The following is a 23,579-nucleotide window of genomic DNA, read 5'->3' on the forward strand; positions in this document are numbered from 1 at the left end:
AAAGTTGAGGGGCTCGCACTTCGGTGGACCTCAGCAGTCACACGTTGGAAGACTTCGAACACACACAACAGCACACTCACACCACAGGAATAAAACTTATGGACGAGACTTCCGATAGAAAGGAACGAACAGTAATCAGATATGCGGATGAGAACTAGGAAATGTCCCGAAACATTTCTGAAAAAACTCTACGCTTTGATGCTGGTGTGTTTCGCTACTTAGCAGCACAAACTGGTTCTTGTGAAAGGTTCGGGACGAGCGATGTGGAGGTGGGCCCTTGCGGTCTGTCCTTCGTAGGGCGCCTTCTAATATCTGTTTCAGGCTAATAATGGGAGGGTCTGTGAGCACGACTTTGGCCCGAGTGTCCGGTTAGCTGGTCGCCACGTCATAGCACTCCAGGGGTGCGATTACGGATTGGTCTCAAAAAACTGTCTCAATACTGAGACAGTGACGTCAAAATGACGACACCGAGTAATGCCGACCGCCGAATCGGCCAATGCGGAGCAAGGAGGCGGTGGGCTCCGCCCCGAAACCACTATTCGCACGACAAGGGACCGTAGACTAATGTTTTGCAGTAAAGACGCAGTGAATAAAAACGAGTAATGTTTTATTTTGCTAAGTAACTGTATTTCAAACCCAACAGCAGCAAGCAAAAGAAGCAGTGTTTTCATTTTTGCAATAAAGTTTGCTGTTCAGTCACTTTTCTTGCGCGCTGGCAGTGGTATCGCGTGAACATGGCGGCCTGCAAGAGAACAGCTGATTCCACAGCTAGTTCCCGACTTTTTGCGTGTCTAAAATCAAGGCACTTTGCGGATGTCTGAAGTGTGCAGAAAAATCTGATTGAAGGCAGTGAATGCTACGGGCCTGCGGAGATCAACTTACAAGGAGCGCTGGGCTTGAAAATCATTGAAGACAACATATTGTGGTAAGTGTGTATTTGCTTATTATCGATGACAACAATAGCCCAAAGATGCTCTTCGGTTGACGTGTGGGATTTCTAGTTCCGTATTTTGTTTGCTAAATAAAAGGCGACGGGTAAGTGTGACATATGGGGCGAAATAAAGTTGTATGGCTGCGTGATCGTCAGTTCATCGTGTGTAGGCGTGTAAGTAAGGAACGATCAAGGACGAGAAAAACGATTAGGCGCACTCTACCAACCGTCTATGCTCTGCTGTGTAAACCCAAGTTATATATAGCGCACGTCCGCGTGAAGCCAAGCTGTACATTCCCCATTATTCCCTATTTCATTCCCTGACCGATACCTAGTAATGCTGGCGGAATTGGCATGGCATACCGTTATCATTTGAAACGGCTATCCACCATCATGACGACAGCACGTGTGTCTAAAGAGCAACTCCTCATGGTGGTGGAATTTATGGAGCAGCACCCGGCGCTCGCCCACGCTGCCTCACCCCTTTCCGGGGGCTACACGGCGGTTTGCAGGCGCGAGCTGTGGCAGCAGCTTGCGCCGCGGGCCCCGCTGAGAAAACTGTGCTTCAATGGCGCACACTTGGCAAGTGTGGTGCACCCGCTGCAAGAAGCAGGAGGCGCAGTTTTTGGCGGCGGGAAGGTGAGCGTGTCAAAACGCTCTGTCGAATGGCCCTTGAATATGTCTCTCCACATACTGTCGCAGGGGCACTGGAGGCGGCAGGCTGCCGGGGCTGGCAGGCCGGGTGTGCAAGCTGCGGTCGCCGGGCCTCGTTCAAGGCGTCGCAGCTCCAATGTTCTCTTCGTCCAGCCAGGTATGTTGTAAGCCGCGGTGACGTCAGTAATAATGAGGGGGGAATGATAGGGGAGGCTAATGAAGAATAATGAATGTCAACCTCGGGGCCACGTACTGTGAGCAATGTACACACAGAATGAACTTCGAGACACTCGTGCATGAACGTGGGGCGCTGCGCCTCTTGCAGAACCAGCCCCGTGTGTCCGTGGGGGAGATGCCAGGGACGAGCGGCCTGCAGCAGGCAGAGGCGCGCTCTCCATCCGGTAAGTGAAAATTTCTTCATTTGATATGTACACCTAACAACTTGTGCACATTGTTGACTTCGTTGTGGTTTTTCTTTTAGTTAGGGAGGGATGCGAATGCTGAGCTAAGAAATGCAACCTCGAGTTATGTACCTTGTACTACATTGCCCTCTTGGTACTGCTATGTTTCTTCTTGTGTCTCAGTACCTTGTAACCGTGTGTTTTGCACCAATACACGCTCTGCTGAAACTGTCCACTAAGCAGTGCTGTCTTGTGGAATGAATTCACAAAGATAGCACCCCCCCCCCTCCCCCCCCCCCGGAAGAAAAGCTGGAGGAGCTGGACGAGGAGGAGGAGGGTGCACCTTGTGACATAGCGTGCGAGTTTGTGTTCCAATATCATGCTGCACATTATCCATTTCGCAAGCTACCCACCATTAATACCATTCGCAGGAGCAGACTATCCATCAGTATCACTTTAGAATACCCACACAAGTTTTGTTTGGTTTATGGGGCTTTTACGTCCCAAAGCGACTCCAGCTAAGACAGACGCCGTAGTGAAGGGCTCCAGGAATTTGGACCGCCTGGGGTTCTTTAATGTGCACCGACATCGCACAGTACACGGGCCGCTAGAATTTCGCCTCCATCGAAATTCAACCGCCGCGTGTCTCGGGGCAGCAGCCGAGCGCCATAACCACTCAGCCACCGTTGCGGCCACCCACAGAAGTGTCTTTCATATGCACCACTGGTACCTTGTGCAAGCTTTTTTCCTCTTACAACGGAAACTGTGGTGTCTGCGATGGTTACACAAATGTGCACATTGAAACAATGCTGTTTTGGCCGAGGCGAGCCTGGCGTTGCATATGTCTCCTCGCCCACCGTCACCTCTCCACTCCTCTCCTTCGTTTCACTCACCCCTTGGCCAGACAGCACCTCTCCTCCTCTACATCGTTTCGGGGGGACAGCGGCGCTTCCTACCCTTCCGTCCTCCTCTCCACCACCCATCCCCTCGGGACCCGCCATACCCCATCGTATCTCCAGCTGCATGCTAGTTCGGCTGCCGCTTTCAGGGTGAAGAAACCGCTACCGGCGTGGACATGTTGGGTCTCACCCTCCCGTTCAGTTGCATTGAACCTGATCGCAAAGGCGTTTTGCAATAAGGCAGCCGTATTATTTATGCGCTCTTGTGGGTAAGCGCGTATGTGAAGCTCTCGTCGCAGCTTTTTGTTGAGCTCATTTGTTCAGTCACGATATTGATTTTTCGCTTTCTCTCTTGTGGTGCGATGTTGCATCCAGATGTTGATGTGGAGTGGTAGAGGGCGGGTCTCGTGAGTGACCCGGGGGACGTGCATAGCGACCGGTGAGTTTGTGACAGGCGTGCAGGTCTTCTGATGTTGGCACTTGGACAGCCTTTATTCAAAAAGTTATTTATTACAGTAAATACAAAACTGATGCCGAAATGTTTCGGCCTCTTCGCTTTAACAAACAAAGAAAAAACTAAACTCCAAACTCTCGCGACTCCGGGCCACCGTCGGCCACTACACAGCCAACTCGCCCGGCCGCCGCTCAAGCAACTCGTTTCTCCAACTCCGTGACCCCGGGACCACCACCGGCCGCACACGACCGATCTGTCCGGCTGCCACCAACCAACTTCCCCGCACACACTAACTAGGCCAAGTCTGCCGACTTGGTCTGCGAAAACCATGTCGCCGTGATGTCTGGCTCTATGTCACACTGCGCCGACTAAAAGAGTCGGCCGACTGTCGGTGCCAGGTCTCCCGCAAGACCAAATAAATTTCACCATAGTAAAACAAACTCATTAACAATCGTGATTATGAACCTAGATTGAGTGCAGCCCAGTACTGAGCGGCACTTAATGCTGGGTCAGAAAGGAATGGCTCGAAAAATAAATCCAGTCACTCGTGCGTAAACAGGACGAGAGAGATTATTTAAGGCTAAAATAATAAAAAGAAAATTTTCGATAACGCGGATTCGAACTAGGAGCCTCCGAAATGCGAAGCTACTGCTATACCCACGACGCCATGGAGAACAGGGCGGATGGCTCCCTTCAGAATGCTGATAAGCATTCCGCAGTGTGACACTCGTGACAGAAATAAAGCAGGCGGCCCATGTGTGAAAACTCGGCCGGCGCGCTGCACCGTTCGCTGCTTGCGAATTGCAGCCCCACTGCAAGCAGGGACACACGGAGCAGCAAGCATCGTTGCGCCGCTCGACTGAAGCACTCGAAGCGTATGCTTTGCCACCTGCAGCGGTCCGATTACTGCTTGGCTTGGTTTTGAAGTTCGCACCAGTAAAGACAAAATAGCCATATCATCAGACAGACCACCTGCTATACACGAGCAGCGACAAAGCATGCTTGCGCTAGTAGCGAGCTTTCGGCAACGGCACCACCCGCGTTCCCGCCGGGCGACGAACTACGCTGCTGCCTGGCGCAGCGGACGCCGCTTCGCAAGTAGTATCGCACCACAAACTAAAATTATGGTCAATTTCCGCGACACCTTCGGCTGCGGAGTTAGCGAACCGATGCGGGCGACAGGCGAGAAATTATGCTCGTATCAAAGTTGTTGCTTTTACCAGCAACTCGGCGTTGATCAACGATCCTCAGAAACGATACATTTGTCATTTCTCTGTGTCACCATTTATTGCTTACGTAAAAAACAATCTTAAGCTGATTTTTATTGCGGCGCCGGACGGGATCCAGGCTGGCCTAGCTGCCGGCGAGCAGGCTCGGTTTACTTCGCGTTCGCACCAAAAAAGACAAAACAGCCATGCTGTCATTTCAGGAAGGCCGCCTGCTATATTCGAGCAACGACAGCATGCCTGCGCAACAGCCGCGCTGTCGGCAACGACGCCGCCTGCGGGAGCACCAGAGCGACGAACTGCGCTGCTTCCTGGCTGCCGTACTCGTCGCAAAGCCTATAGCTGGTTTCGCATCGATGCCGCAGCTCAAGGCGCTTTGGAACTAGCCAGCGAAGTAATAAAGAAGCTTCACTAACTTATGCTCGATTTCCGCGACGGCTTCAGCAGCGGATCTAGCAGACGTCAGGCGAGCCGCGCGAAGCAGCAGCAGCAGCAGGCGGCTATAGGATGAAAATTGCTTGTATCGCAGTTGTCACTTCAACCAGCACATTGGCATTGGCCAACGTTCCTCAGTAATGATACCTTTTTGGACATTCATCTATCCCAGAGCTTGTTATGAACGTAAACAAACAGTTCTATAGCGGAATCGTGTTCGTGTCTGGTGAATGTTTTTGTTCGGCGACCGATATCGCGACGACACAGTCGGCAGACTGGTTTTGTCGGCGTCACGGGCGTCAAAGCATGTCACACTACGAAGACATCCGGTCGTCGGACGCGTTGGTGTCGTCGGCCTAGTGTGACAGCTTGGCCTGCCAAAGACAAGGTCTGCCGACCGGGTTGGCCGATCTTTGGTGTCTGTCGCGTCGGCGGCATGTCGGGCAAGTGTGACAGGGCCTTAATTATTACCATCTCCTTGTCCTCCCGCCAAAACTACACCCTCAGCGAATAGGTGACTTTGCCGCCACATTTCGGACGCACCATATTACAACACAAAATAAAAGCACACACTATAAAACGCACGGCTTGCAACACGAAAGAAAAGCACAAAATATCGAACACACGGCTCGCTGCAAGCTGCCGTGACTAACTAGAAAAGTGCCACAACGAGGGGAGGAAACCATTTACAGCATATGCGTCCTGTTAGCAGCTCTGGCCTAGTATGCCCGGATGCCCGCTCGCCTCCGGCGCCGGCCATCGAGCAAGCTGTCGTTGCTAATGAGAAACATGCTACAACGAGCGGGAAGAAACCACGTGCGTCTGATAAGACCGAGGCTCCCGAAACTCGCGCGCGACGCCGCTCTGAGAGCCTGTCCCCTTTGTCGGCGCGTTCCCCTGCTCCCCTTCGGCGGCCCTCCTCACTCTTTACCACGACGTACGCAAAACCTGGAAGTGTGCCCACCGGAGTCACTTTAGGCTGTTTCGTGTTGGTCGGCTTTCTTTCGCGAGCGCGTGTCCTTCCGAAGAATGTCTGCCATCCGCAAGGACCCGAAGTTCGCCGAGATGGGCCGCATCACAGAGGACGACGAGGTCCAAGAAGCTTTCGTGAAAAGCTTCAACTTGGCACCGCAGTCGTCGGTAGTGCGACCCCAGCCCTCCGCAGCCTCCACGGGCCGGCCGGCCACATCGGAATACTGGGGAGTTTGCGGCCAGCTGAAGTTCAATGACAAACAGCCGAAATGTGACGGAGAGGTAGTCACGTACTATCGTGCTTCAACGAAAGGGAAGCGGGCGCAGTTTCGCTGCAACCGGTGCCGCAAGCAGCTCTCTCAACTCCACGGCACCGCTGCCTTGCACGGGAGTGCTGCTCTTCCAGCAAGTGGAGGGGAGTCGGCAAGCTTTTTAATGTCAAGCTGCCAAGAGCCCATGTGCTGTACTTGACGTACTGCATGGCGAAAGGGTTGCCCATGTGTGTCGCCAGGGAGATGCAAGGTGGAGAAATAAGCAAGGAAGCTTGCACAGACTGGAGCAATTACGTCCGGGAGGTGTGCTGCAAGGAGCTCCAGCGAGCTCCTCCGATGGGTGGTCCCGGAGAAGAGATTCAGGTTGACGAGTGCCTGATGAGGGGTAGGCGCAAATACAACCGCGGCCGGCTTTTGGCCGGCGACAACGTGCCGCCTCACCGCCAAAATAACTACGGCGGCGTTGTCGACCGGGGGCCGTGGATTTTTGGTATGGTTTCTGTGGCCACGAAAGAGCTGCGCCTCTTCAGTGTACAACGAAGAGACGCGGCAACCCTGGGCACCATCATCGCTGCCAACGTTCTCCCAGGGACCACCATCAGCAGCGACGAGTGGGCCGCTTACCGCTGCGTGCCAGGACTGGTTGACGGGAACGGCGTCTCCATGGGCCTGTCACAAAAGACCGTGAACCACTCCACGAACTTTGTGGACCCCGCAACCGGCACCCACACGCAGCACATTGAGGGTTGCTGGCAGAAGATGAAGACCCAGCTCATAAGGAGTGGGTACAAGCTCACCCCAGAACTCACCGAGTCTTACCTCGGGTGGGTGTGGTGGCAGTCACTCAACGGAAGGCAGCGCTGCAGCGACCCCTTCTTGCGACTCGTGGAGGCCATTGCACGGCACTACCCAATGTGAAGTGGGCCTGCCATATTCGACCCCCTCCAAGACTCAAAGCTGCCATGGCAGCTTTTTTTTTTCAACGGTCCCTCTCGGGGCCACCAATCCCGCTTCGGCAGAGCAAGCACGATGCTTACCAATGTCTCTCACTCGAGTACCTCTCTCTACACCCAGTCGCCTTTGCGCAGACACTTGGTGCAGTCGTTTCGCGCCACGCACTTCCACGTGCGCGGCGACGTAACAATAGTTGTGGTACGTCATAAAAATAATTGTGACAATGAGATATAAAACGGTGTTGTAGGCGTTACCGAAAAAAAGGAACAAAATACATTACTGGTTAGGCTAAGAAAAGTAACGCGTTACCACCCTACGTTACCCACAAAAAGAAAGGTAACGCGTTATCATTACCGAAAAAAAAGCACCGCTCGTTACTTTGCCGTTACTTCACGGCAATAAATTTTAATTACTGCATATTCGCCTGAAGAACTCACGACAACAATTTTCCAAAACTCATCTTGTTGCTGCGCCGTATGTGAAAAATTCCACGTGATAATGTCAAATTTCTATTCCAAGTATTCTGTCACTTCACTGCTCTGGAGTAGAAAGCCGAGGACCAGTCTGAAGACAAATGGTCATATTTTCTGAACCGCTTTCCTTTGTGGCTTGTACCGCAACAAAACAATGCAAATGGTTGCGTTTCGCTTTGGGTGGTGTTGACTACACGTAGACTGATGATGCGATGCTATGGCATCTTCCTAATTCGTAGTGATTAAGTGGCTTTATTCGAGGACAAATTTTACTAAACAATTTCTGTTTCCTTTCAAATCATGAAGAAAAATCATCAAAAGCGAGCTGTAAAAAATAGCTAGCTGTTACTGGTAACGTTGTCACAGAAACAGGGGCGAACATGGTGCGCACTGCAGATGCGGCAAGGGCCGACACGGTGCGCCTCACCGAGCAAGTGGTACTTGTGGTGGCCCTGATTGTACGTGTTTTGAATAATCAGGTACAGCCACCGCAGTAACTTGTTGGGTGGGGCTTTTTTTCCCTTCTTTACCTGTTTTTACTCTTTTTTTTTCCGTTCTGCAAGGTGCAGAGCATTTTTTTATTTCCCTGCCCGGTGCAGGCGTTATGCATACAATCATTTTCTTTTTGCAAGGTGCACAACATTTTTTTATTTCCCTGCCGGGTGCAGGCGTTATGTATGCAATCATTTTATTTTTGCAAGGTGCACAACATTTTTCATTTCCCTGCCGGGTGCAGGCGTTATGCATACATTCATTTTCTTTCTGCAAGGTGCACAATATTTTTTTATTTCCCTGCCGGGTGCAGGCGTTATGTATATATTTATTTTCCTTCTGCAAGGTGCAGACCATTTTGTTATTTCCCTGCCAGTTGCATGGGGCTTGTGTATATATTTTCCTTCTGCAAGGTGCAGAACATTTTTTTATTTCCCTGCCGGGTGCAGGCGTTATGTATATATTTATTTTCCTTCTGCAAGGTGCAGACCATTTTTTTATTTCCCTGCCAGTTGCATGGGGCTTGTGTATATATTTATTTTCCTTCTGCAAGGTGCAGAACATTTTTTTGTTTCCCTGCCGGGTGCAGGCGTTATGTATATAGACCATTTTTTTATTTCCCTGCCAGTTGTATGGGGCTTGTGTATATATTTATTTTCCTTCTGGAAGGTGCAGAACATTTTTTTATTTCCCTGCCGGGTGCAGGCGTTATGTATATATTTATTTTCCTTCTGCAAGGTGCAGACCATTTTTTTATTTCCCTGCCAGTTGCATGGGGCTTGTGTATATATTTATTTTCCTTCTGCAAGGTGCAGAACATTTTTTTATTTCCCTGCCGGGTGCAGGCGTTATGAATATATGTATTTTCCTTCTGCAAGGTGCAGAACATTTTTTTATTTCCCTGCCAGGCGCATGGGGCTTGTGTATGAATGTTTTTTTTTTCCTTTTGTACTTTTTAACTTGTGTGAAGTGTACAGGCTGTGCAGTATTCGTTGCCTACTTTGGTTTCGTGTTTCAATGTGGAAGCATTGCTAGTCCCATTACGAGAAAACCTGACGGCATGTATGAGCACACGCAGATGGTACAGAAAATCCCATTCATGTGAGGATAAATTTGCCGTCATCACGTGATCGCATGGCGCACACGGCAAGCCGAGGGCCGCCTTTCCCGACGGTCATATACATGACATTCGCGTTATACACCCCCCACTGACTGAGTTCAATATGGCGCAACTTTTCCATGCTACATTTGTGTCAAAATTGCAACTAACCATTTCTCGTGCAGTGTGTTCCAGGTGGTGTCATACGCACGTGCTTCCACATTCCTGCACATAACCAATCTGAAGTGTGTGTGCAAATTTTTTGCGATGGTACCTTGCAACATTGTGCAAGACACACACAAGGTGTGCGATATGTAGTTTACTTTGATTTCGTTTTTAGATGTTACCTTTTTACGTTCTACAAGACACACAAGGTATGCTATATCTAGTAAGTGTTTGGTTTTTCATTTGTTCATTAATCTTCCTCCTTTGCACATTCCCGATTGTGTACTTTAACGACACGTTGTGACACACGTGCTTATAGGAACAATGTTGTAGAGGGCTCCGGGTTAATTTACACCACGGGGTTCTTGAACGTGTGTACACATTGCGTAGCGCACGCACACTGTTTGTCCGTCGCAATGTGACCGCCACGGCTGACAGTTAACCTGCTCCACATCGGTAGCAGAATACTTCAAACAAACAGTGGGGTGGCACGACGGGGCTTACCATGACTTGTTCCAAAATATTGGAAGGTATATATAGGAACTGTAGAGCTACCATAGTCCTCTATAAAGTCAGCATTAAAATTCCAATAAGGAAGGACGTCAGGCAAGGAGACACAATCTCGCCAATGCTATTCACCACCTGTTTACAGGATGTATTCCGAGGCATGAAATGTGAGCAGTTGGGAATAAGAGTAAATGGAGAGTACCTAAATAATCTGCGATTCGCTGATGACATTGCCTTGCCGATTCACTCAGGTGATGAACGAGTTAGGCAGAGCAGAACGGTGGGTCTAAAAATTAACATCCAGCAAGCCAAAGTAATGTTCTAAAGTCTAGCAAGGGAACAGTAGATCACAACTGGCAATGACAGCTGATCGTGAGATGGAAAAAAACTAGACGGAGAAGAATGGGGTGGAGCAGATATGGCCGCTCCTCTCAGATCATGAATGGCAGTTTACCAATATCCCTAGAGCAGGGCATGTAATTGGAAGGCAAGATAACCGCTGCTCCTTCAGGGTAACGGAGTGTATTCCAAGAGAAGGAAAGCACAGCAAGGGGGCGGAACTAAGTTAGGTGGGCGGTTGAGAGATGTTTGCGGGCACAGTGGACGCAGCTGGAAAAGGACAGGGTTAATTAGGGAGACAAGGAAGACGCCTTTGCCCTGTAATGGGCGTAGTGAGGCTGATGATGATGAATGAGAATTTTGTCATGTTACAGTCATGACAGCACAACTTGCCATATTCATGATGCATTCCGTTGTGCGTCAATGTTCTCGGAACTGCTATGGTTTGCCATTGAGGAGAAATTCATGACACGCTCTCGTATTGATATTCATGCATTTTGTGGGTGACACACATTTTCTAGTCAGGCGAAATGTATTACACACGTACAGCGCGGTTTAGATGTGTACCATGTTTTATTATGGGCTGAAGTGCGTTTTGTTTACATAACGCACGTAGAAGCTGTGGTAACACGTAGGCCGCTAGTCTTGTTATGTTTATCATGTTTGTATGTTGCAATTTATGCACCACACGTGAAGATGTTACTTGTTCATGGTATTGCAAGCAGTGCATTTTGCACCTATCAGTTCAAATAAAAACACTTGTGATAAATGCTGGCAAAAAAAAATAAAAAGTGCATGCTGAAAGGAACCCTGAAATGATTTCGATGGACATATTGTAGTGCAAGAGAGGTCAAGCGCTCTTTGTTGGTATTTCAGTTAAATTTTAAAGGTGTGCTTGCACCCTGTAATTTAGGAATAAAAAAAAAGTCCTCTTCGCAGTAGGCCATAACCAAAGGGGACAACACACCTTCTAATATCTGTTTCAGAGCACGACTTTGGCCCGAGTGTCCGGTTAACTGGTCGCCACATCATAGCAATCCAGAGCTCGAGCCACTGGCGCGTCTAGGGGTACAGGCACTGTGCGGCTACCCATTTAACAGATAAGCGGGTGGACCTCCTGGAGCTTCACTGCTTTTTGGCAACGGTGCTGCTTATGGGCCTGGTGCTTCCCGATGCTGGTGACCCTTTTTTTTTTCGGGAGACTTTTTCTACGAACCACTTTGCTCTTCTGCTGCGCATCCTCCACTTCAGTTCAATAACGGAGCAAACCTAACGCCTAAGGACCATCAGACCGGTCAGTCACGGAGGCCATTCAGCAAAAATTTTCCCAGCTTCCATACTAAGATTTATGCATAGATGAATCTCTGATGCCTTGGACAGGCCGTCTTTCATTCCGGCAGTACATACCATCCAAAAGACACCGGTTCGGATTGAAGATGTTTATGATGTGCGACGTGAAAACCGGGTGTGTACTGAAGTTTCTAGTTTATACAGAAGCTACAGTTAGCCTGGCCAAAAGAAAGGAGCTTGGTTATGTGGGGGCTGTTGTTGCTGACCGCATGGCGGACTTTCTTGGAAAAGGACAGTCTTTTTGTGAACAATTGGTACACAAGCCCAGTGCTCTTTGAATTTCTGCAGAGCAAAACAGAACAAATACATGCCGAACTGTGTGTATCAATAGAAAGGGCCTAGCCTCTTTCAAAAAGAAGTTGAAGAAGGGTGAAATACAAAGCTTCCACACAAACATTCTGCTTGCCTTTAAATGGTGCGACAAGCGCGAAGTCACTATGTTGACAATATATGGACTGGAGATGCAAGATTCCGATAAGGTGGACAGAGCAACTGGAGAAAAAATGTGTACTTGAATACACGAAGAAAATGGGACTCGTCGGCAGAGTAGGCATGCAGCTGAGCTTCAGTGAAAGTATCAGGAAAACTCTGAAGTAGAAGAAAATGTTTTTTTTCACCTGCTCGACATGACACTGCTGAACGCATTTATTCTCTACCACGAGAGAACTGGCACCCCGGTAAAGCTTGCTATGTTCAGTAAGAAAGCCCACCAACTCACCTCGACCGAGCAGCCAGCACTCGTCGCCGTCACTAACACGTTCTCTTTCCCCAGGTAACTTCGAAGCCGACGACGAGCCACCGAGCCCTGCACCAGCAACGGACATCGGCCCGTCACCACTGGAGCCTGATGTCATCATCTTCACACAAAGTAAAGCATCCGCCCGGGAAGAGTCGCCGATCCGAACTCTCTCGACCAAGAGGAGGGCCCAACACAGCAACAAGAAGAAGACGACGGCGGCCACGAAGACGAGGAAACCACCGACCCTGCGGCAAGGCGGACTGACGACAACGACGGCGCCGGGGACGAAGCGAACATCGACCCCCTGGCAAACCTGACCGTGGACAACAGAGTTCTCGCCGAGCACGCCAGGCGCCTCCGGCGATTGCTGCGGGAGCCTGTTTCTGAGGAGGGTTGGGATGACTTCCTTTTAGTTTTGCACGAGGCCATTGCGGAGGTTGCGAAGGAGGTAAAGCTGCCGACGGCTCCGGCCGGAGGTAAGCCGCGCCAACCGGTCAACCCCGAAAACGCTCAGCAGATTCAGAGACTCTACCGCAGGAATCGCCGCCGAGCGGTACGCCTGATAGTGGAAGGCGAATCTTCGCTCTGCCCGGTCCCGCTGCAAGACATTCAAGATCATTTCACGGCCACGTGGGGACCCAAGGAAGTAGACACGACCATCCTGCTAGACAAGACCAGCTACATCGAAACCGGCGGAATTCCCCCTCGACGCATTCACAGAAGAAGAAGTCCTCAGGAAGCTCCGCAAGTGCGAGAACAGCGCCCCCGGGAACGACCGCATCACCTACCAACACTGGAAAGCCACCGACCCTGAAGCCAAGTTCTTGACCGCTGTATTCAACACCTGCATCAAGTTCAAGAGAGTGCCCCAAGAATGGAAGGAGTCTCGGACGATACTGATTCACAAGAAGGGAGAGGAGCAAGACATCGGCAACTGGCGCCCCATCGCCCTCGGCTCGACGATCGCGAAGCTGTAAGCCGGCTGCCTAGCGTCCAGGCTGCAGCGTTGGTTCGGAGAGCACGAGACCCTCTCGCGCTGCCAAAAGGGGTTCCTGCCGTACGAAGGCGTGTTCGAGCACAATTTCGTGCTGCAGGAGCGCCTTGACGCGGCGCGGGCCGGCCGTGGGGAGCTCTGCGTGGCGTTCCTGGACTTCTCCAACGCCTTCGGCTCCGTCGCCCACAACGCCATCGTCGACGCCCTGCGAGGAGCCGGCGCCGGGGACGACTTCTGCGCCATCGTAGCCGACCTGTACCGCGACAACACCACCCGCATCGTGGCAAAGAACGGAGCAACGCAGTCTATCGACATCTCTGCCGGAATTCGCCAAGGCTGCCCCCTCAGCGGACTACTCTTCAACCTGGTCATCGATCCAGTGCTTACGAGAAGTTCAAAGAGACGAGCGACAGCACAACATCCTGGCCTACGCCGACGACCTGACCCCGCTGGCCAACAGCCCGGAAGAACTTCAATCCCGAATCGACAAAGTAACAGCCCTCTCTTCCAGGTTGGGACTTAAACTCAACCCCGGAAAATGCAAGACCCTGCACCTCAGCGGCCGGACGCCCGTCGGAACCAGGCCGAAAGTCTTCGAAATCAACGGGACGGCCATACCGACGATCAACGACTTTGAATCCCAATCTTTTCTAGGACGCCCCGTCGGATTCAGTGTGTTCCCGGACACTGCAACCGTCGACGACGCCATCGGCCTAGGCCACCGCCTGCTGACCTCGATGCTCGCCCCGTGGCAGAGGTTGGACGCCGTCAAAACATTCGTATATCCAGCGCTCAACTTCTCCATGCGGTGCGGGTTGTTGGGGAAGGCAGAGTGGGAGCGCCTCGACGAAGCCCTGCGACCGCTAATCAAACGCACTCTCTACCTTCCAGCAAACGCCAGCAACGACTACATCTACGGCAGCGCAGCAGCGGGCACGACGGGAATTCCCCTGGCAGCGGAGCTCAGCGACATGTGCCGCATCGACAGGGCTTTTAAACTCCTTTCTTCTCCAGACGCAGAGGTTCGAGACCTGGTGAAGCGAGCGGTCACCGAGGTCACCACCAAGAGACTGGGCCGAGAAGTGACCGAGGCGGACATCGCAGCCTACCTCAGCGGGGAGACGGAGGGAGACTTCAGGGCGCGGGCCACGCAGCTCAAGTCCGTATGGACGGAGGCACGAAAGGCGTCCCGGCGTCTCGAGGTCACGTGGGAAATGCGGGAAGATGGGCCCCACATCACCTGCGCCGACGTGACTCTGGCCCCGAAGCACCGAACGAAGGTTGTGAAGAAGCTGCGCTCGATCGCCACGGCCGCACGAAATCACTCTCTCCAACAGAAACCCAACCAGGGGAAAGTGATGGAGTGCGTCGCCGCCGATCCCAGCAGTTCTCATTTCATGCGTTCTGGTCTTTTCACCCGTTTCTGTGACTGGCCCTTTCTTCACAGGGCAAGGTTGAACCTCCTGCCACTCAACGGTGCAGAGCGTGCGGGTACAGCAAGGAAACCCTCCCCCACGTGCTCTGCCACTGCATGCGTCAGAGTGCTGCCTACACCATCCGGCACAATAAAATCGTGAACCGGCTGAAAGCTGCCGCAGGGAAGCGATTCACAATCACCCATGAGAATCGTTCTGCGAGAACGACTAACCTCAAACCAGACTTTGTTCTGGCGCGAGGGGACTCGGCGATTGTCATAGATGTCACTTGCCCCTTTGACAATCGCAGAACGGCTTTCTATGCGGCACGGGAGAGTAAGGTCGCCAAGTACGTACCCGTGTGCCAATACCTGCTGCGAAAATTCCAGCGGGTCAGCATCGAGGCAAATGTTGTTGGAGCGCTCGGCTGTTGGGACCAAAACAACGATAAAGTGATGAAGAGGCTCTGTAGCAAACGCTACATGCACCTCTTTACGAAGCTGGCGGTGAGCGACACCATCGCTGCTTCACGCGAAGTCTATTCCAGACACGTGGCTGCAAAGTTGAGGGGCTCGCACTTCGGTGGACCTCAGCAGTCACACGTTGGAAGACTTCGAACACACACAACAGCACACTCACACTACAGGAATAAAACTTATGGACGAGAGTTCCGATAGAAAGGAACGAACAATAATCAGATATGCGGATGAGAACTAGGAAATGTCCCGAAACATTTCTGAAAAAACTCTACGCCTTGATGCTGGTGTGTTTTGCTACTTAGCAGCACAAACTGGTTCTTGTGAAAGGTTCGGGACGAGGAGATGTGGAGGTGGGCCCTTGCGGTCTGCCCTTCGTAGGAGGTCCCCCTGGGCGCCTTCTAATATGTTCCAGGGCTAATGGGAGGGTCTGTGAGCACGACTTTCGCCCAAGTGTCCGGTTAGCTGGTCACCACATCATAGCACTCCAGAGCTCGAGCCACTGGCGCGTCTAGGGGTACAGGCACTGTGCGGCTACCCATTTAACAGATAAGCGGGTGGACCTCCTGGAGCTTCACTGCTTTTTGGCAACGGTGCTGCTTATGGGCCTGGTGCTTCCCGATGCTGGTGACCCTTTTTTTTTTTCGGGAGACTTTTTCTACGAACCACTTTGCTCTTCTGCTGCGCATCCTGCACTTCAGTTCAATAACGGAGCAAAACTAACGCCTAAGGGCCATCAGACCGGTCAGTCATGGAGGCCATTCAGCAAAAATTTTCCCAGCTTCCATACCAAGATTTATGCATAGATGAATCTCTGATGCCTTGGACAGGCCGCCTTTCATTCCGGCAGTACATACCATCCAAAAGACACCGGTTCGGATTGAAGATGTTTATGATGTGCGACGTGAAAACCAGGTGTGTACTGAAGTTTCTAGTTTATACAGAAGCTACAGTTAGCCTGGCCAAAAGAAAGGAGCTTGGTTATGTGGGGGCTGTTGTTGCTGACCGCATGGCGGACTTTCTTGGAAAAGGACAGTCTTTTTGTGAACAATTGGTACACAAGCCCAGTGCTCTTTGAATTTCTGCAGAGCAAAACAGAACAAATACATGCGGAACTGTGTGTATCAATAGGAAGGGCCTAGCCTCTTTCAAAAAGAAGTTGAAGAAGGGTGAAATACGAAGCTTCCACACAAACATTCTGCTTGCCTTTAAATGGTGCGACAAGCGCGAAGTCACTATGTTGACAATATATGGACTGGAGATGCAAGATTCCGATAAGGTGGACAGAGCAACTGGAGAAAAAATGTGTACTTGAATACACGAAGAAAATGGGACTCGTCGGCAGAGTAGGCATGCAGCTGAGCTTCAGTGAAAGTATCAGGAAAACTCTGAAGTAGAAGAAAATGTTTTTTTTCACCTGCTCGACATGACACTGCTGAACGCATTTATTCTCTACCACGAGAGAACTGTCACCCCGGTAAAGCTTGCTATGTTCAGTAAGAAAGCCCACAGATTCACCTCGACCGAGCAGCCAGCACTCGTCGCCGTCACTAACACGTTCTCTTTCCCCAGGTAACTTCGAAGCCGACGACGAGCCACCGAGCCCTGCACCAGCAACGGACATCGGCCCGTCACCACTGGAGCCTGATGTCATCATCTTCACACAAAGTGAAGCATCCGCCCGGGAAGAGTCGCCGATCCCAACTCTCTCGACCAAGAGGAGGGCCCAACACAGCAACAAGAAGAAGACGACGGCGGCCACGAAGACGAGGAAACCACCGACCCTGCGGCAAGGCGGACTGACGACAACGACGGCGCCGGGGACGAAGCGAACATCGACCCCCTGGCAAACCTGACCGAGGACAACGGAGTTCTCGCCGAGCACGCCAGGCTCCTCCGGCGATTGCTGCGGGAGCCTGTTTCTGAGGAGGGTTGGGATGACTTCCTTTTAGTTTTGCACGAGGCCATTGCGGAGGTTGCGAAGGAGGTAAAGCTGCCGACGGCTCCGGCCGGAGGTAAGCCGCGCCAACCGGTCAACCCCGAAAACGCTCAGCAGATTCAGAGACTCTACCGCAGGAATCGCCGCCGAGCGGTACGCCTGATAGTGGAAGGCGAATCTTCGCTCTACCCGGTCCTGCTGCAAGACATTCAAGATCGTTTCACGGCCACGTGGGGACCCAAGGAAGTAGACACAACCATCCTGCTAGACAAGACCGGCTACATCGAAACCGGCGGAATTCCCCCTCGACGCATTCACAGAAGAAGAAGTCCTCAGGAAGCTCCGCAAGTGCGAGAACAGCGCCCCCGGGAACGACCGCATCACCTACCAACACTGGAAAGCCACCGACCCGGAAGCCAAGTTCTTGACCGCTGTATTCAACACCTGCATCAAGTTCAAGAGAGTGCCCCAAGAATGGAAGGAGTCTCGGACAATACTGATTCACAAGAAGGGAGAGGAGCAAGACATCGGCAACTGGCGCCCCATCGCCCTCGGCTCGACGATCGCGAAGCTGTAAGCCGGCTGCCTAGCGTCCAGGCTGCAGCGTTGGTTCGGAGAGCACGAGACCCTCTCGCGCTGCCAAAAGGGGTTGCTGCCGCACGACGGCGTGTTAGAGCACAATTTCGTGCTGCAGGAGCGCCTTGACGCGGCGCGGGCCGGCAGTGGGGAGCTCTGCGTGGCGTTCCTGGACTTCGCCAACGCCTTCGGCTCCGTCGCCCACAACGCCATCGTCGACGCCCTGCGAGGAGCCGGCGCCGGGGACGACTTCTGCGCCATCGTAGCCGACCTGTACCGCGACAACACCACCCGCATCGTGGCAAAGGACGGAGCAACGCAGTCTATCGACATCTCTGCCGGAATTCGCCAAGGCTGCCCCCTCAGCGGACTACTCTTCAACCTGGTCATCGATCCAGTGCTACGAGAAGTTCAAAGAGAGGAGCGACAGCACAACATCCTGGCCTACGCCGACGACCTGACCCCGCTGGCCAACAGCCCGGAAGAACTTCAAGCCCGAATCGACAAAGTAACAGCCCTCTCTTCCAGGTTGAGACTTAAACTCAACCCCGGAAAATGCAAGACCCTGCACCTCAGCGGCCGGACGCCTGTCGGAACCAGGCCAACAGTCTTCGAAATCAACGGGACTGCCATACCGACGATCAACGACTTTGAATCTCAATCTCTTCTAGGACGCCCCGTCGGATTCAGCGTGTTCCCGCACACTGCAACCGTCGACGACGCCATCAGCGTAGGCCACCGCCTGCTGACCTCGATGCTCGCCCCGTGGCAGAGGTTGGACGCTGTCAAAACATTCGTATACCCAGCGCTCAACTTCTCCATGCGGTGCGGGTTGTTGGGGAAGGCAGAGTGGGAGCGCCTCGACGAAGCGCTACGACCGCTAATCAAACGCACTCTCTACCTTCCAGCAAACGCCAGCAACGACTACATCTACAGCAGCGAAGCAGCAGGCACGGCGGGAATTCCCCTGGTAGCGGAGCTCAGCGACATCTGCCGCATCGACAGCGCTTTTAAACTCCTCTCTTCTCCAGACGCAGAGGTTCGAGACCTGGCGAAGCGAGCAGTCACCGAGGTCACACCAAGAGACGGCCGAGAAGTGACCGAGGCGGACGTCGCAGCCTACCTCAGCGGGGAGACGGAGGGAGACTTCAGGGCGCGGGTCACGCAGCTGAAGTCCGTATGGGCGGAGGCGCGAAAGGGGTCCCGGCGTCTCGAGGTCACATGGGAAATGCAGGAAGATGGCCCCCACATCACCTGTGCCGACGTGACTCTGGCGCCGAAGCACCGAACGAAGGTTGTGAAGAAGCTGCGCTCGATCGCCACGGCCGCACGAAATCACTCTCTCCAACAGAAACCAAACCAGGGGAAAGTGATGGAGTGCGTCGCCGCCGATCCCAGCAGTTCTCATTTCATGCGTTCAGGTCTTTTCACCCGTTTCTGTGACTGGCGCTTGATTCACAGGGCAAGGTTGAACCTGCTGCCACTAAACGGTCCCGCTGCAAGACATTCAAGATCATTTTACGGCCACGTGGGGACCCAAGGAAGTAGACACGACCATCCTGCTAGACAAGACCAGCTACATCGAACCGGCAGAATTCCCCCTCGATGAATTCACAGAAGAAGTCCTCCGGAAGCTCCGCAAGTGCGAGAACAGCGCCCCCGGGAATGACCGAATCACCTACCAACACTGGAAAGCCACCGACCCGGAAGCCAAGTTCTTGACCGCTGTATTCAACACCTGCATCAAGTTCAAGAGAGTGCCCCAAGAATGGAAGGAGTCTCTGACGATACTGATACACAAGAAGGGACCAGAGCAAGACATCAGCAACTGGCGCACCATCGCCCTCGGCTCGACGATCGCAAAGCTGTGAGCTGGTTGCCTAGCATCCAGGCTGCAGCGTTGGTTCGGAGAGCACGAGACCCTCTCGCGCTGCAAAAAGGGGTTCCTGCCGCACGACGGCGTGTTCGAGCACAATTTCGTGCTGCAGGAGCGCCTTGACAGGTTCAGTTTTTGCTGCCGGTCTGGCAAAACGTCTCATAAGACTGAAAGACCTTGTGGAAAATGACGAAGTGAAGCTTACAGATGAGGGGAGTACAGACAAAAATTGAAATGAATTCGGCTGCAGGTACGATGCGCAGCCACACAAAGAATAAAGTAAGACCAGGCAAATAACTTGTCTATGTCTATGGATCACGCACCAGGGCGATTTATTGGCATTTTTGGAGACAAATAACAGTGTAACAGTCGAGAAAGTACAACTGCCAGTAGTCGCTATAAAACTTAAAACTGGCTTCTCAGCCCAATTCCGACAAGATCTGGCAGTCAGCCCCCGGGATATCTGTAGGCTGAGCTTGCTATTGCTGCTCTGCCAGATCTCAGAAGGCATTGAAGGCCTTGCCTTCCAGAGGGACCGGGGTCCACCAGCCGTGGTCTCACCCAACGAGTAACACGCCCACAGTCAATACAAAAAGACTGGTTTATTCCGGACCAAAACAACACTTCAAAGCAAAGAAAACAGGTGCTACAGCTGAGCTCTGCCGAACAAATATACAGAGCCGAAGAAGGAGTTACAAAGGACGTCACAGAAAAAACAGTAAGACGAGGATAAGACCAAGCGGCAGCGATGAGGGCTTGAAACGCTAGATGAAACCTGGTTGCTTGCGTAGCAGCCACTCATGCCAAAGGGCTATTCCATCCTTGCAGATGCCATTTCTATATGCGGTCTTCATTCGGGTACAGTGTCACCCCGCCGTTCGTGTACCGTGCTTATTTTTTTACGTGTTCAAAGGCTGAATTTGTTTGTACCAAGGCCTGGAATTGGTCTAAATTCTAGCGTGATTTGAAGGTTATCGCACAAACGTCGACCGAGGAAAGGAACGGCGCCATGGCCGAGAATCCTCTGCTGTGGCATGGGAAGTGTCCGGCCAGGTTCCCTCACTCTCTTTGCTGTTTGTTAAGCAGTCGCCACTCGCTTCTAGGCAAGCAGCTTCTTAAAAGGCCGTTAACAGGCTTCTGAACATGCAGTGACGGTATTGCTTGTAACAGCATGCTGGTCTGGGCCACGGGGCCAGCAACGCGATGCCGGCACAAACACGCCAGCGCCTGTGGGCACAGCTCGAGCCAGAAACGGGCTGGGGCCGGCAACGTGCTCGCAGGAAGGCTGGATGTGTTTCTGGCAGCAGCGGGTGAGGCAAGCGCGAGCTGCTGGCTCGCTAGTCGGTGCCGAACACAGGTGAGCTAATGTGCTTTCGAAGCGCGGCATGGTACGGTTACACTTTCAGTATTACGTGTCTGCTCTCCGGTGCCCGCGAATTTTGCCCGTCCGTCCAGTTTGTGTTAGCGGTTGCATTACTTAGGCGCCACGCGAACCCAACACGCAAGCATAAGACACTTAAGGGGAGATGCGACTGAAAATATCGCGATTTTTTTGGAAAAAGCCATTTCGTGTTTTCTTGTGTTTTGTATTCCTCCAAGCCTCTTCTTTTATGTATAAAAAATCAACGCCGATAATCAATTGGAAGTTAATAAAAAATGCAATTAAACCACTCGCGGTGCCTCGTGAAAGTGTGTATTTGACTGAATTTCGGGAACGCGGCATTTCGCGCCACGGCGTCGCCCGCTCGAATTTTCGCGGGGAATTAGGCCCAACCCTATTCTACCGAAAATACGAAAAAAAAAAAGATCATTTCTCGCCCGAGTCGAGCGTCGCGAGTGGCCCTTTAAATCACGTGGCATGATCGGAGCCCTACCATTGGCTGCGAAGATTTCAACGCACGGCAGTCGGACGCAGAAGCTCTTCTTTCTGCCGCCACCGAGACGTGAACCAACGCTTCTGCCAGGGTTTTTTTTCCTTCATACGCCATGGATGTGATCGAAAAACGAGATTGTCGTTCACGCCCCAAGCGCAAGCGTAGAGCTCCGGTGGCGGGAGGTTCGTCTGCTGTTAGGCCTAACCGCGGCAACGGCGATGCACCCGATTTGGATCATTCACTCTTCTTGCGGAGCATCGATGATTTCGTGAGTGCATCTGAGCGAAAGTTAAGACGTTCGACGACCATAACAAGGGTGAAAACGAGCGCGGAAGCACATTTACCTGTGAGATCGGCATGTTGCACGACCTCGTCAGCGGCGCGGCGTGCTCTGCCTGCGGACGATGCGATTTCTCCGATTTCGATCATGCAAAAAGGCAGTGATGAGGCGTCCGCCCCCGGCAGTGCACGGGATGCCTTCGCCATGAACGTGAAGTCCGTGGTCGCTGCACGCGTGATCGGCGTCGGACATGAACAGCTTTTGCGGTTTTGTGCGATTATGGGTTTTGCGAAACCGGTGCACCACAGGGCTTTTGCTGCTATTGGCAAAAAATTGCATGCTGCGGCCAGAAAGCTGCCGCCGAAAACCTGGAACAAGCCAGACAGCTGACTGCAGCCGAGGCAGGATCCACGAACGTCGCAGTAATGTTCGACGGAACGTGGCAGAAAAGAGGCCACTAAAGCCACAATGGTACGGGCACCATTGTGACAGGGCTTCTGACAGGGCTGTGTCTAGACTTTGAAGTTCTTTCCAACTACTTCCTTAGCTGTAGCAGGCACAAGGCACTAGAGGATAAACAAGAACAAATCTGGCAGGCCTTTCACACACCTGTGTGTGAGAAAAACGCAACCTGCTCGGCACACGCGATGGAGACTGAGGCTGCCCTAAGAATCTGGAAGAGGACAGACCTGTATGCCGCACCTCTCAAGTATACAACGTTCCTGTCTGACGGGGACAGCAAAGCCTATGTTGCAGAGCTGGACATCTACGGGAGTGTTCCTGTGCAAAAAGAAGACTGCACAAACCACGTCGCAAAGAGACTTGGCACTGCACTCCGGAAGGCAAAGTTCCTAAGAGGAGAGAAGCTCAAAGATAAAACAACTGCCAAACTGCAAGGTTATTTCCAAGTTGCTATCACCAGCAACAGAGGAAATGTAAGAGATAGGGATGGTGCCAGCAGCCACAAATTTTGCCCAGATAGAGATATGTCTTGGTGCAAGCACAAGCGGGCACTAGCTCTGGGTCAGCCAGCACCAGTCCACACTCCCATCCCGAGTGTTTCCCAAGGCAAGGCTGTGCTGCCAATCTATAAGATTGACTGATGAGAAGCTGTGTGAAAGGACAAACACAAAATGCAGCAGAGTCACTCAATAGCAAAATCTGGCTGCTGTGCCCCAAGACGAAATTCGCAACACGAACTGTGGTTGAGACAGCGACGGCAAGTGCCGTCCTTTGGTTCAATAAAGGGCACACAGGCTTCGAGGAGGTGCTACAGGAGCTTGGCATTCTACCATCAAAAGCACTGCTTTCTCTAAGCAAGGAGGTGGACAAGAGGCGCATATCAAGCATGTCCACAAAGGCAACTGCAGAGGCTAAGGCCCATCGCCGCAACGTAAAAAAGAAGGCCCGTCTGGAGGAGTCTGGAGAGGAACGCCGACTGCGCTCGGAGCGAGCGGACGCATCTTATATGCGGTCTGCGATTTTCCGGCGATTTCACCAGTTTCCGGCTATTTACAGCCACCAATTTTTCACAGGACGGCCCGCCACCCATCCGGCGTCACCTGTGGGACTTTTAACTACTTTCAGGCGAGTGTCTTCAACTTTACGGCCGATTTGCGGCAACGCCCGACCGCGGGAGCTAGGCCTAACGGCTCAGCACGCCTAGTGCGTGCTCTGCTCCCACCTGCGGCGGCGACGCCCGCTTCGCCTCGACGGCGCTTCCCTGCATTTAAAGATGCAGTACACAGTCACCGGCACGGATGTTACCGCCGCGGAGCTGGCCGATG

At 52.4% G+C, this 23,579-nt stretch overlaps 3 protein-coding genes and 1 pseudogene across 7 annotated transcripts in view; 3 read left to right on the top strand and 1 right to left on the bottom strand.

Moving 5' to 3' along the window:
• The window catches only part of LOC144093677 (uncharacterized), a 377,080-nt gene that overhangs the window by 234,831 nt on the left and 118,670 nt on the right, over window positions 1-23,579 (bottom strand). The window lies entirely within an intron of this gene.
• Window positions 4,482-8,134, top strand: LOC144093678 (uncharacterized). Its single transcript, XM_077627268.1, has one exon. The coding sequence runs from the start codon at window positions 6,452-6,454 to the stop codon at window positions 7,160-7,162; it is 711 nt and encodes a 236-aa protein (XP_077483394.1). The 5' UTR covers window positions 4,482-6,451; the 3' UTR covers window positions 7,163-8,134.
• Window positions 14,089-17,364, top strand: LOC144093674 (uncharacterized; annotated as a pseudogene).
• On the top strand, window positions 17,566-19,579 carry LOC144093675 (uncharacterized protein T26G10.4-like). The gene has a single exon (XM_077627263.1). It carries the CDS (start codon window positions 18,517-18,519, stop codon window positions 19,369-19,371), a length of 855 nt encoding a protein of 284 aa, XP_077483389.1. The 5' UTR covers window positions 17,566-18,516; the 3' UTR covers window positions 19,372-19,579.

Source organism: Amblyomma americanum, chromosome 6, assembly GCF_052857255.1.
Source record: "Amblyomma americanum isolate KBUSLIRL-KWMA chromosome 6, ASM5285725v1, whole genome shotgun sequence".
NCBI classification, from domain to species: domain Eukaryota; kingdom Metazoa; phylum Arthropoda; class Arachnida; order Ixodida; family Ixodidae; genus Amblyomma; species Amblyomma americanum.